This window comes from Pseudoliparis swirei, chromosome 24 (assembly GCF_029220125.1).
Source record: "Pseudoliparis swirei isolate HS2019 ecotype Mariana Trench chromosome 24, NWPU_hadal_v1, whole genome shotgun sequence".
Taxonomy (NCBI): Eukaryota; Metazoa; Chordata; class Actinopteri; order Perciformes; family Liparidae; genus Pseudoliparis; species Pseudoliparis swirei.
Window position 1 is genome coordinate 23,083,805 of NC_079411.1, and position 14,207 is coordinate 23,098,011.

A 14,207-nucleotide genomic window follows, 5' to 3' on the forward strand; every position below is an offset into this window, starting at 1 on the left:
TCAGCACTAAAGACATTTGGAAAACTTTTAAAGGAAGGGAAGTGTAGTTGCACACAAACATTTATTGTCGATGGAAGAATGTCTTTGTACATTATAATTACGGTGCTGGAATATCAGTAATGCGATTGATCTCCGGTGCTTCTGGTTTGGTTGGTGGAAACGCCCTTTGCTGTCCTCCGACTAAACTATTGTTTCCTGCCTTTTTAGATGGGCCTGTCTCCCTCCAGGATGCCCCAGGCCCAGGGCATGATAGCCGGACACGGTGGTGGTAACATGGTAGGCCAGACGGCCAGCCAGGGACAGTTTCTGGCTCAGACCCAGTTTCCTACAGTCGCTGCAACAGGCGTCATGAATGTCACCGTGGAGCCTGGCATCGGCCAGCCACCTGCACAATGTGCCGTCACCCAGGTGAGACATGACGAGGGGTGTGGAGCTGTCGTGAACAAAGCCAGACATCGGATTGGTTTCATTGTTTTCAGTAATGCTATCGATCCTGTTTGGCGTTGCAACAAAGTTGTGCTAATTCCGGGGGACTAAAACTCAAACTACTATCACCGATCAAACAACGCAGTAATTGCTTTTAAATTGTTCTAATGCAGATCACAAGGTGCTCACTAAACCTCAAACTGTGGGTTGTGTTGCGTCTGTCTGGTTGACTCTAATGACTGTATGTTTGTCTGCTAATCTTTTGTGTCTGCCTGCCACTTGTGTGTGTCCTTCTCTCCAGCAGCAACAACAGAACGCTAACCCCCCCATGAATGCACTTGGCCCCTTGCTGGGCCCTCAGCTAGCCTCCTCCCAAACTCCCTTGCACACCACGCCTCCTCCTGCTTCCGCCTCCGCGGCTGGGGCGGGCACTAACCTGCCGCACCCCCAGCCCTCTAGTCGCAGCTCCACCCCCACCCTCCCTGGCCAGGCTGCCACCCCGCCCCAGCCCCTAGCCCAGGTGGAACTCCCTGCAGCAGCACAGACGCAGCCCCCACCTCAGCCCCCTACCGTGCCGGTGAGACAGAGACCCTCAGCATGCCCTCCACTCTGACCCCTCCCCTGCAAACTCCCATCCCTCCGCCTCATGTACCAACCCGTCCCATCCACCTTTCTGTCTGTTAAACTGCATCTTCACCACTGCTTGTATCATCCATCAAAATGGGAACTTTAACATTGTTCAACAAGGGAGCGATGAAACCAGTGCGGCGCTCAACTGTGTTGTGGTTCCAGTCCTGCATGCAAAAAAAGCAGCGGCACTGCCAACACCTCATATTTGTCTTCTCGATAATAATCTCTATCCCTGCCTCCCGTTTCAGCTGACTCAACCAGGGGCCAGTCTGGAGAACCGGGTGCCCACGCCAGCCTCAGCTGCCGGTGCCGACCTTCCTGTCCAGGAGGTCAAAGCCGGGGAACATCATAACCAACAAGAGTTTAAGGCCGCTGGCGGCAAAACTGAGCCCGAGATGGAGGTGGGTTGAATCTATTTGTTTGAAAACATGTCAACTTACTCGTATGTCCATTTGTTGATTGATGCTGCTCTACACTGATGTGTGCACTCTTTCCAATGATTCATTCTTCCCTCTTAAAGTAAAGTTTAGATATAGCTGTGCATAGGCTGCATAGATTTATATGATCTTCTACATTGGTTCATCAATTCCTATGTTTTACCATTTGTTGTTAGTCTGTGTAAATTCATTTAAAAAACCCAACATGTTTGTTAATGTATTAAAAGTCCTCGCAATTGTTGCATAATCATTTCTCCTAAATATATTTCTTGTGGCAGTGAATCTAAACTCTGTAGACTTGAAACTAAACAATGCAAGGAGCAAACTATCTTATCCGAGGTTGAGCATAAACCATTTTTGTTATGGTGTGAAAAGAGGAGAAGAAAGGTGAGCCGGGTACCGTCCAGACCTGATTAACCCTCCTGTCGCCTTAGGGTCATTTTGACCCGATTAAATATTTAACCCTCCTGTCGCCTTAGGGTCATTTTGACCCGATTAAATATTTAACCCTCCTGTCGCCTTAGGGTCATTTTGACCCGATTCAATGTTTCACCCTCCTGTTACCTTTATATTTACTAACATATTTTACCCTTTGGGTTCAATTTGACGCCAGCAATTAAAACCTCCAGAAAATTATTAGAATTAATATTGTTTTCCAAGTTTAAGTGTGAGGCACTTTATGTTTGTTTGTTGACTACCGAAAGAACACCGACATTAAACATTGAATGGGGTCAAATTAATCCTAAGGCGACACGAGGGTGTAATATTGATTCGGGTCAAATTGACCCTAAGGCAACACAAGGGTTAAGCGGCTCGGGTATCGCGCGATCGATCCACGTTACATAATGACTTTGTCAATGTCTTTCTAAAGTTCTGTATGCATCAGTTGCATTCATTCAGTCTCGTGTGCATGCTGCTGGCCTCAGTTTACTTTGCATACATTATTTTGCAATGAGCAGCGAGTTATTAAAATGTTATATTTGGAGAGAAGAGCAGTTATTGGATCATACGTATCGGCAGATGCCCCAATTTCAGTTACTGAAACCTGTATCAAGAGAAGGAAAAGTTGCATCTGTGGGTGCTGACTTTTGAGAAGTTTTACGCTCGCACACCGACTTGAAGCCACAAAACCAATTAATATATGCTAAGTCAGATTTTCACTTTAGTCAAAAGGTAAAAATTCAAAATGTTTCATAATTGAATGCTTGTTGTGGCATTGATACGCCCTTTCTTTTTAGTATTTAGATTATCAAGACAAACCATTTCATGGGATGATCATCAAAGTCTTGATTATAAAAAATATTATCACTTATCCAACATTTTGTAGTTTTTAGTTTTAAAACATGACTTGTATAACGAGTCATTTGCCCTTTTGACTACAGACTGAGGAAGACTCTGCTTTATCGGTGGTTAAGAAGGAGGAGCCAGAGGAAAAGCCGCAGCCCATGGAGGTGGAGGAGAAAAAACCAGAAATGAAGACGGAACCCAAAGAAGAGGAAGAGGGGGGAGCCAACAGCACAGCCTCTTCATCCCCCGCTCAGTCACGAAGGAAAAGTGAGTCTGGTGCCAACGAATAAATAAAATCAGTCTGGAGTCTGACCCTCCACTCAGTAAGCGGAGAGGCTTTCCGTCATTGCCAGTAATGTTAATACTTCCCCTCGGTGCCAACTGTGAGACAGTCATGACTTCTTATGCGTTTGGCACCGACTCTGAACAATGTCCAGACTCTTGTAAGTCTTCTTTTGAGCCGGGCTGCATTTTACACAAATAACAAACAGGCTGTGCACCTGCTGGTAGAATAAACCCGACACATTATATTGTTGATGTTTTGTTTCTGTTGTTGGGAGTGTTTGATAATTAAAAACTGGTGATGTAATACAGATGACAAAATGCAGCTAGGCCAGAATTTTCTGTTGCTGTTTACCAACAGGTCGATAGTTGTACTCTGTCGAGTTCAGAGTGTCTGTTGTCCTTGTCAAGTGCCAGCATGGGGGACGGACGTTTTTTTCTTTTTCTTTTCTCCAGGATGTCAAACTCTGCTTTCCCCCGAACCTTTTTGGATTGCTAACATGTACCTCGTTCATGTTTCAGTCTTTAAGCCCGAGGAGTTACGCCAGGCTCTGATGCCGACTCTGGAGTCTCTCTACAGGCAGGACCCCGAGTCACTGCCCTTCAGACAGCCAGTAGACCCCATGCTGCTGGGTATCCCTGTACGTAGCACACATGCACTGACCACCTTATGCTTCTACTTCAAATATAACCTTTGACTTGATGTGTTGCCCATGGGTGTTTGTTAAACATTGTACAGTTGCGATAGACGCCTGTAATTCAGCTGCACTATTTTTGTTTTATTGACACAAACGTTTTATTTGTTCTTCTCACTGCAGGACTACTTTGACATTGTTAAGAACCCAATAGACCTGTCCACAATAAAGCGTAAGCTGGACACGGGTCAATACCAAGAGCCCTGGCAATACGTTGACGATATCTGGATGATGTTCAGCAACGCCTGGCTCTACAACCGCAAGACGTCCCGTGTCTACAAGTTCTGCGCCAAGCTGGCCGAGGTGTTTGAGTCCGAGATCGACCCGGTCATGCAGGGCCTGGGTTACTGCTGCGGGAGGAAGGTGAGATGAAGGAGGTGTTAAATAGGCAGTAAAGGAAGTAGGGATGTGGTTTTCCTCATAAATGGCTGTAATAAAATGTTTTTTGTTCCTTTGCTGCCTAATTACTAAAATGCCAATGTTTACTACTTTTTGTTTGGTGAAGTGACTCAGAAGGATGAGTATGAGTTTCACGTGTCACCATGCCGTTGTGAATATTTGACTGCTTTGTCCCCTTTGGCAAATTTAGAAGCTAAACCCAAGAGTATAAACTTTATTTTCTTGTCTTAATGAAAGGGATTTATGGAATAAATGCATCTAGTTTGTCTTTTCACCACATGTCATGTTGCTTGTTGCAGTACGAGTTCTCCCCTCAAACCCTGTGTTGCTATGGCAAGCAGCTCTGCACCATACCGACTGGAGGCACATACTACAGCTACCAGAACAGGTACATGCGTCTGTGTATGCATACATGCGTTTGCCTGCCGTTAAACCTAAATGTGTAACTTAAATAAAATCTGTTGAAATTGTAATATTATTGGATCATTTTATACCAGTCACACATTTGCATGCACAGTTGTTCATTAAGTGTTGGGCAATACGTGCAGCCATTTGAACCGCATTAGCCACCGCCTGCAGCCCGGGATCCGTTCCTCTGCCGCTCTGGAGGGACCACTGTGATCCAGGCTGTAGTGTCATCCTGGCGGCGTTTGCTTTAATGGCTCTGCCTCCAGGTCCGGGCACGGCATGGGACCACAACATGTTTTTTACCACTGGCAATTTGATGCCAGTGGTGCACATAGAGGGAAACGGACTGAAGACTTTAAACCCCAAAGAGTGTCGGCCACAGAACAACAAAGCAGTGCGTTGATTGTGTTTTGCTCTGCGTCTGTGGTTGGAAAACTGACTGATGAAAAAATATAAAGCTTTGGCCACAAACAACGATGGTGTTGCCCATCAGTGCATTTTCCTCTCACTTGTAATCCAGCAGATGACTGCCTGCAGCACAATCCCTTGCACCCCCTGCTGCATAAACAGGGTTACTGCAGCGCATTTTTCCACACCTAAACTGGCCACTTTAATGCAGAGCAGCTCAGAAGCAGTCGTAATGCAGCCTGACGGACAACATTCATTTACACTCTCGATGGGAGCTCAGGATGTTTCCCGCTGTGTTGTAAAACATAAAAGCGTTATTTTGTGCAGAATTGTATTGAACACGCAAGTAGACGAATACAAAGTCAGTGTGCAATGTGCTTAATTTTTAAATGTGTAATTTTGCAGGTATCATTTCTGTGAGAAGTGCTTCAATGATATCCAGGGGGAGAGTGTGACTTTGGGAGATGATCCTGCACAGCCGCAGACGTGAGTAAACTGGCTAGTGATGAACTGGCTATAGCGTGATAGCCCCCAACTTTTTAGAAACATATTCCTTCCTCTCGTCAAGCTATTTTTGAATTGCAAAAGGAAATGTCCCTCTCAGTCAACTCGTTCCTCAAAACATATATGCCGCTTGTAGTCAAAGTCTTCTCCTTATTGTTTTTTTGCATACTGCTTGCATGGTATTCATCCAAAATGTTGTGACTTAATATTCATTATTTATGGGATTTGCTTTTCAAAATAATCAACCCATGTATTTCACAGCCTGAGGGTTTTTTAGAGTCTTATTGAAGCGTGGCCCTCACACACTCTGCCAGCAATGAGAAAAGCATAGAGCTGAAGATATAAATAAAATATACAGTGTTTTTTTGTGTGCGTCTTGTTATTCTCACTACCTCTCCTCTGACTTGTTCCCCTTTTCGGTTGACACTCCAGGATGATATCAAAAGACCAGTTTGAACGGAAGAAGAACGATGTGCTGGACTCTGAACCGTAAGTAGATGCAAACTCTCAGTGAGAAGGAGCTCATGTCAGAAGTTGGTTTTTTCCCAGTTGCATGTTCCTCATCACATCTGACATCTTTCACATCGGCTCTGTATTTGTGAACAATCTGCACATTTTCTCTCTGGAGCCCTCTGAAATCTAAGTGACTGATCTGTGAGGCCTCGGGGCAACTTGGCAGACTCGGTCTGACCGATGACTTTTCCCCATCGGGGAACGCAGCCTCCTCGTAGTTCACACTGTCATTTTGAGTTAAATAAGATGTCCTCTCACTAAGGCACACAGGTAGTGGTTACTTGCTCTGTCAGCAGTTAATATATCATCAGTTATACAAATGATGGCCCTCAGGATTCGGACAGTTTGAGAATTGGAAAAGCAATTGGCATATGCATAAAATACATAAAAACAATGCATTAGTCGTCCACGTCGGCGCCTATGTAGAAGTAACTGGACAATACTGTTGCCCATCGTACTGCTAAATCTTTACTATTTGACCAACACTCTTTATTTAGTACAGGGTGACTCGGTAGTGTGGAATATCTTATTCAGGTACATCTTGAAAAGAGTTCTGTGAACCTATTTTTTGTTGTTGATGTCTGACTGTATGCTTTCTTTTCTTTAGGTTTGTTGAATGTAAAGATTGTGGACGGAAGATGCACCAGATATGCGTCTTACACTACGAGGTCATCTGGCCATCTGGGTGAGACTTCCAACCTTTTGTTGATTTGCATCATGGTTTTGCACATTTTCTTAACGTTAATTGTAACACTAAATCTCCCTTCTCTCTTTCCAGATTCATCTGTGAGAATTGTTTAAAGAAGAGTGCAAAAACGCGAAAGGAAAACAAGTTCTCTGCAAAAAGTTAGTTCCAATCTGTCCATATACGTTTGAAATGTCAACAGATTATTACAGATTTGTCTCCGAAGCACTGAAGACACGGCTACTATAAACCACCTGCACATTGGCTGCATATGCCGCTCTACTTTTATCCAGGTTAAAAGAATTGCCATTTTTCCTATATTTATCCTGTGCGTTTGTACACTAGGGCTGCAGTCGACACGACTGGGAATGTACATAGAGGAACGTGTGAATAAATACTTGAAGAGACAGAACCACCCGGAGGCCGGAGAGGTGTTTGTTCGAGTGGTGGCGAGCTCCGACAAAATAACGGAAGTAAAGCCAGGCATGAAAGCCAGGTGAGCGCATCACTGACGGGAAGAGAGGAGGACTGTGTGTGTGTCATATGCTGTATGTGTTTAAGCATTTTATACTTTAAATTACTGGATCGATGTTTTGCAGCTAAACGTGCCTTAGTCAAATATATGAGCTGAGGAGTCAACAGTCGAGGCGAGGGATGCCAAAATGTAGAGAACCAAAACACCCGTCTCGCCCTCTCTGATTTGTTGATCCACAGTCGCAGCCCGTATTTGTCCTGAGCTTATTTTTATTTTCTCTTCTCTGCAAAGCTGAATGCCTTCTGTAAAGCGTTTGTACTGATTGTGCAACCTGATTGTTTGACAAGATGGCGTGCACACCCTCCCCCGAGTACTTCAGAGAGTTGTTCACTGTTTGATCCTCACACACGATCAAAGTCTGCTCGCAGGGACGAAGCCCTCGCCCGAGAACCTGTTATCTTCAGGTTGACTGGTTTAAGGCCGCTTTCTTTTTATTGACTCAAGGCCATTTCACTTGAATTGCCCCATCATGCTCTCGTGTTTCACGAGAAGCATCAACGCATAAGGCGACTTCTCGGGCGGCCTTCTAGAAGGCTTTATAGTCCAAATAAAAACATTTTTAATGCCTGAAGCTGTTCCTATATACAATTTATGAAGTGTATCATACAGATGATACATATTTTAAACTGTGGCAACATACCTTTAAAACAGAAACCATCATTTATTTGTGTGTATATATATATATATATACACACTTTTGTATTGATTGCGTTCCGTTCAGGAGTACACCATCACGATATGTTTTAGCGATAACCAGATACATAATTTTACAACATGCTCTAATTTCACCGTCTAACTAGAGATCACATTTAGTTTTTCGCATATTGTAATATTTGATTTTCCATTCTTCACTACCACAGGTTTGTGGACACGGGTGAAATGCCCGAGACCTTTCCCTACAGAACCAAAGCACTTTACGCCTTTGAGGAGATAGATGGCGTGGATGTGTGCTTCTTCGGCATGCACGTGCAGGAGTACGGCTCCGAGTGCTCATTCCCCAACACTAGGTGTGTACGGCCGATCATTGTGTGACGCTCATTCCCGCACATGGAGATTAAAGGAGATGTTGTTTTTACGAGTGAAACGTACCATGTTCCCTCTCTCCCTACCTCTGCAGACGGGTCTACATATCATACCTTGACAGTATTCACTTCTTCAGACCTCGGATTCTACGGACAGCTGTGTACCACGAGATCCTCATCGGCTATCTCGAATATGTCAAGAAACTCGGGTAAAGAAACGCCACGAGGAAGAGTCTCTGGAGCGAACTTTGTTCTGTGATTTAATTTTAAGTAAGCCGATGTCCTAATTTACACTTTGGTCTTCTTATTGGTCTGTGTGTGCCGGCAGGTATGCCCAGGGCCACATCTGGGCGTGTCCACCCAGCGAAGGAGACGACTACATTTTCCACTGTCATCCTCCTGACCAGAAGATCCCCAAGCCTAAGAGGTTACAAGAGTGGTACAGGAAGATGCTGGACAAGGCCTTCGCAGAGAGGATTCTGCACGACTACAAGGTAAGGAGGAGAAACTGCGTCTTAAATAATTACGCTAGTCTGATGTCTGAATGAGTGGCTTGTAATATTTGGAACGAAGGACACATTTACGCCTGGATGCAAACCTTTGATTTATTTGTGAAGGGAGACTTATGTTATCTGTTTTTGATTCACTGCGTTCCTGATCACATTTCCTGGGAGCTTTCCGTGTGAATAGTTGAACACATTTTGTCCGTGAGAACAGGCGAACATAATACATATGCAAGTGCTCATGTTGGATTACTGGAAACGAATAATATACATCTTGAATACCTTTGAATTGTCAATCTTCCTCTCAGGACATCTGCAAACAGGCGACAGAGGACCGTCTGACCAGCGCTAACGAGCTGCCGTACTTCGAAGGCGACTTCTGGCCCAATGTGCTGGAGGAGAGCATCAGGGAGCTGGAGCAGGAGGAGGAGGAGAGGAAGAAGGAGGAGAACACGGCTACTACCGAAACCCCTGAGGTGCGAACGTTGCGTCGTGGTTTGATGATACGGTGCTATCAGAATCTACAAGTCAACTGGTCTTCATAAACAACTTCTTTTTTTTAAACCTGGGTCAATAGTTTTCATCTGCCAACGTCAAGTTTAATTAAGGGGAGAACAAAATGTAACGGAAGAACATATGTTATGATGAAGATATACAAAATCCTACTGTACCGAGTCCTCACTGAGCAGCTGGAGACATTCTGTCAACGAGCAATAAAGATGAAATATGTGAACATGTAATGAGCTGTTTTCTTTCATATCGTCTCCTGCAGGGTGGCACGCCAAGCGACAGCAAAAACGCTAAAAAGAAGAACAACAACAAGAAGACCAGTAAAAATAAGGGCACCGTCAGCCGAACCAGTAAGAAGAAACCTGGGATGCTGAATGTAGCCAACGATCTGTCCCAGAAGCTCTACGCCAGCTTGGAGAAACACAAAGAGGTTCATTATTATATTATATTGAGCTGTTTCGATGATAAACAAGCTTTTCTTAAACATTAGATATTGAATCCTGGACAATAGTTTATGTCCTTACGATTTGGCTAAACTAATAATAGTCTTAATAGCGGTTCAGTTTTGCTTGTGCTTCTCTAACTCATTTCCTTGCGTCTTTCTCCGTGTGACGAAGGTGTTCTTTGTGATCCACCTCCACTCCGCTCCCATGGCCAACACCCTGCCGCCCATCACCGACCCCGACCCCATGCTCTCTTGTGACCTGATGGACGGCCGCGACGCCTTCTTGACTCTGTCCAGGGACAAGCACTGGGAGTTCAGCTCCCTCCGGAGGTGCAAGTGGAGCAGCATGTGCATGCTGGTGGAGCTGCACAACCAGGGCCAGGACCGCTTCGTCTACACGTGCAACGAGTGCAAGCACCACGTAGAAACACGCTGGCACTGCACGGTGTGCGAGGTGAGTCCCTACGACCACCGTTGGCATGCTCTGATGTGTTTTTCACTCGGGAATGACTTGATACTGATTTTCTTAAAGTTGTAAATGTGTGAAACTCTTTGACGAAACTATTCATGAGACTTGGTTAAGCTCGCGTTGATTACCGTGTTCCCGTCTGCAGGACTTTGATCTGTGCATTAATTGCTACAACGTGAGGGGTCACGAACACCAGATGGTGAAATGGGGCCTCGGCCTGGACGACGACGGCAACAGCCAGAGCGGAGAGGCCTCCAAGAGCCCGCAGGAGAGCCGGCGACTCAGCATCCAACGCTGCATCCAGTCCCTGGTCCACGCGTGTCAGTGCCGCAACGCCAACTGCTCGCTGCCGTCCTGCCAGAAGATGAAGCGAGTGGTGCAGCACACGAAGGGCTGCAAGCGCAAAACCAACGGCGGCTGCCCCGTATGCAAGCAACTCATCGCTTTGTGCTGCTACCACGCGAAGCACTGCCAGGAGAACAAGTGTCCCGTCCCGTTCTGCCTGAACATCAAGCACAAGCTGCACCAGCAGCAGCTGCAGCACCGGCTCCAGCAGGCCCAGCTGATGAGGAGGAGAATGGCTACCATGCAAGGCAGAACCGTGCCACTACCGTCCCCGCCGGCCGCAGCTGCTCCCAGCACGCCCACTTCCCACGCCCAGCCCAGCCCTCCTCAGCCGCCCCAGCAGCCTCAATGCAACCCGGCGCAGTCCCCCAACGCGGCGGGCGGCGTGTCCCCCTCTTTTCCCAACAGCGGCCAGCCTCAAACGCCCGTGTCCCAGGGCAAACACGGCCCCCAGGCTTCCCCATCGCACCAACAGCAGTCCCCTCTCCCTCCGCCGCCACAGCCTCCTCAGCAGCCCCAGCAGCCCCAGCAGCAGCAGCAGCAGCAGCCTCCCCTCGCTGCCGTCAAGATGGCACGGCACATAGAAATGATGGCTCAGGCGCAGCAGAACCAGCAGAACTACCGGGTCAACATGAACGGCTTGCCCATGAACCCCCAGCAGCCCCAGCAGCGTTTGACCGGACCGATGCAGCCCCCCATGCAGATGGTGCCAGGGCCAAGGGGGCCACAGGTCATGCAACCGGGCATTCCTCCAGGCCAGTGGCCCGGAGCTGCGAGGCCACTGCCGGCTCAGACTCAACAACCGGCCGTTGTCCCCGGCCAGACTCCACAGCAGGCCGTGACGATGCAGCGAGCCTTGCTGGCCCCAGGGCAGCTCGCTCAGCAGGGCCAGAGGATGCTGATTCCACAGCAGCCCGGTGTCCGGCCACAAACGCCCCAGAGACCCAGTGCCATCGCACCCAACGCCCTGCAGGACCTTCTCCGCACACTCAAGTCTCCCAGCTCGCCCCAGCAGCAGCAGCAAGTGTTAAACATCCTCAAATCAAACCCTCAGCTCATGGCTGCTTTCATCAAACAGCGGACGGCCAAGTACCAAGCCAACCAGCCGCAGCAAGCAGGGCAGCAACAGCAGCCCGGCACGACGACGACGCCAACGATGCCGACGACGACGCCGCCGCCGACGATGCCGACGACGATGCCGACGACTATGCCGACGACTATGCCGACGACTATGCCGACGACGATGCCGAAGACTATGCCGACGACTATGCCGACGACGATGCCGACGATGCAGGCCCTGGCCATGCCGGGGGCCGCGGTGCAGAGGCCGACGATGCCGCCACAGGAGCCTCAGCAGCCAAAGCAGCCTCAGCAGCCTCAGCAGCCTCAGCAGCCAAAGCAGCCTCAGCAGCCTCAGCAGCCTCCTGCTCAGGGCATGGCTGCCCTAGGGGCTCAAGGGCAGCTAATAAACGCAGCACACACCAACCCACAGATCCAGGAGCTTTACCGTCGGCAGCTCTTAAGGCAGCAGCAACAGGGAGTGGTGCCTCAGGGCCATCCTGGCCAGTTCCCTGCCCAGGCGCAGGGTACAGCAGCTACATACTCCCAGCTCCGTATGCAACAGCAGCAGCTCGCCATGCAGGCAGGTTCAGGAGCAGCTGGGGGACCCATCGGCCAGCTCCCACCCATGGGTCAGATGGCCCAGACCGGCATGGTTAAGGACTCCACCAAGAACTTGCTCCATCAACGGATGCTCCAGCAGCAGCAGCAGGCCATCCTCAAGCAGCAGATGGGCACCCCTACCCTGCCCAGCCCCATGAGCCCCCAGACCCATCTGCTGGCTGTCCAGCCCCAAGGTGGAGCCCACCTACCCGGCCAGCCCACACTAGCAAATACCCTCAACAACCAGGTCCGATCCCCCGCTCCGGTCCAGTCCCCCTGTCCGCCCTCGCAGCAGCAGCAGCGTCCACATTCCAGTCCCTCACCGCAGGTCCAGAACCATCCCTCACCGCAGCATCCACACCCACCACACTCGGGTTCCCCCCACCCGGTACTGGGGAGCCCGTTGTCGGGGTCCATGGAGCAGGGACACTTGGGGACACCAGAACAAAGCGCCATGCTACCGCAGCTTAACACGCCCAGCAGAGTGGGCCTGAACAGTGACTTGGGGATGGGAGATGCTACAGGGGACACTCTGGAGAAGTTTGTGGAGGGATTGTAGTGTTTCTGCTTTGAACTAAAGAACACAGTCTCTCTCCCCTGGGGACCCACCCTCCTCCCACCGCTCTTTCTCCTAGTTTCCCCTCAGACTCGTTATCACGTTAGAGGGCTTCGTTTGTTCTTTCTAAGATTGAGAACTTTTTTTTTTTTTGTACTGACATGTAAAAAGTTTCAACTGTTGTAAAAAGCAAAAAAGAAAATTTGGTCGAGGGAGGGGGGGAAAGAAAAAAAAAATAAGAAAATGTCAACTCTTTGAGGGAATGTAATTGTTTCCTAAAGTTTGGTTGTTAAATGAAATTTAAACCACAAAGAATATATTTTTTGGTTGAGACCAAATGTGTTCAATACTCAATTTATTTTTGGTTTGTTTTTGGCATGGTTACATGCCGTTCTCATTTATTTTTCTTTTTTAAAGAAAATGTACAATTGCATTATATTATTCATATCTTTTTATTTTGTACCTTTGGAAAAGAAACTTAAAAGAATTTTTGTGTTGAAACTGTAAAAAAAATACTTTGTCTGGGAATTGGGCCAGGTTTTCGTTCTTCTCAAGCTGTCATTCCTGGCAATTGTAATCTAGTGTTCTACCATTACTCCAAGACGGTGCGTTCAGGGACCGTACCCCCCCCCCTCCCCTCCTTGTGTGTATGAAGAGCACTTGGTTGTATTGAAATAGGAAATGGACTGGGGCTGTTGTTTATACACGGGCATGCATACAGGGGCACACGACGACACACGGTCACTAAAATAACTTTGGCGCGACTGGTTTCACAAACGCAAAGTGCAACACACATCTCAGTGACCTGGAATTTGGAAAAAAATCTGTCTTGCCGGTGTAGGACAGTGTTGCTTTGACATTAAAAAGATTTTGTCATACTTTTTGTCATACAAATGTTGTAAAGTGTAAAGAGTGTGGGGAAAGAGACCAGCCTCCTAAGCTGAGGTGGAATGATCACCGGGTGTTTGTCTCTGACGACGCTTCATCCTCTGAATTCGACACTCGGCCGTGTTTTCTGTGGATGAACGGTCCATTTGAGATTCACCCCGAGGAAAACTCAATGTTATCGACCCTCATTCCTCTCAAAAACTTGACTTGGGGGGGGATTTACTTTTTCTCCTATTGTAAATCAAGTTATTAAGCAAAATACTATAAATATAAGGAAGAAAAATGAAAAAACTGTATAAACCGGTTAAAAAGACTCCTTTCTTACTTATATACCATATTGTTAAATAAACTCTGTGCAGCAGAAGAACTCCAGTACTCTGTTGACTAAGTAACGAGGCATCGCTCTTGTGTACCACGGTGTGTTCTTTTGTTTCAGCGCAGCAGTGTTTGGTTTTCCAGTTTCCATTAATGCAAAGTTAAAGAAATAGTGATTGTGGGCAGAAAACAGCCTTTATTCCTAATTAAACTATTTATCTTTTAGATTACTAAAACGTCACCCTGCACTCCTACAGATTGAAAAGAAAAGAGGTGAGTTTGA

General features: G+C 47.4%; 1 protein-coding gene across 5 annotated transcripts in view; it reads left to right on the plus strand.

The window, feature by feature from the left end:
• crebbpa (CREB binding protein a) overlaps nucleotides 1–13,599 on the plus strand; it is a 45,558-nt gene extending 31,959 nt beyond the window's left edge. For 2 of the 5 annotated variants that reach the window (XM_056408257.1, XM_056408259.1), the window contains exons 12-30: nucleotides 208–408; nucleotides 728–1,003; nucleotides 1,305–1,457; nucleotides 2,876–3,047; nucleotides 3,585–3,703; nucleotides 3,881–4,120; nucleotides 4,456–4,544; nucleotides 5,378–5,458; nucleotides 5,909–5,965; nucleotides 6,597–6,674; nucleotides 6,768–6,835; nucleotides 7,020–7,170; nucleotides 8,070–8,216; nucleotides 8,327–8,440; nucleotides 8,560–8,725; nucleotides 9,043–9,210; nucleotides 9,507–9,674; nucleotides 9,862–10,143; nucleotides 10,304–13,599. In XM_056408257.1, the coding sequence (XP_056264232.1) occupies nucleotides 208–408; nucleotides 728–1,003; nucleotides 1,305–1,457; nucleotides 2,876–3,047; nucleotides 3,585–3,703; nucleotides 3,881–4,120; nucleotides 4,456–4,544; nucleotides 5,378–5,458; nucleotides 5,909–5,965; nucleotides 6,597–6,674; nucleotides 6,768–6,835; nucleotides 7,020–7,170; nucleotides 8,070–8,216; nucleotides 8,327–8,440; nucleotides 8,560–8,725; nucleotides 9,043–9,210; nucleotides 9,507–9,674; nucleotides 9,862–10,143; nucleotides 10,304–12,724 (5,151 nt within the window). In that variant the 3' untranslated portion in view covers nucleotides 12,725–13,599. The remainder of the gene's footprint in view (nucleotides 1–207; nucleotides 409–727; nucleotides 1,004–1,304; nucleotides 1,458–2,875; nucleotides 3,048–3,584; nucleotides 3,704–3,880; nucleotides 4,121–4,455; nucleotides 4,545–5,377; nucleotides 5,459–5,908; nucleotides 5,966–6,596; nucleotides 6,675–6,767; nucleotides 6,836–7,019; nucleotides 7,171–8,069; nucleotides 8,217–8,326; nucleotides 8,441–8,559; nucleotides 8,726–9,042; nucleotides 9,211–9,506; nucleotides 9,675–9,861; nucleotides 10,144–10,303) is intronic. The other 3 variants (XM_056408260.1, XM_056408261.1, XM_056408258.1) reach the window with 2 other exon arrangements.
• The last annotated feature ends 608 nt before the right edge of the window (nucleotides 13,600–14,207 follow it).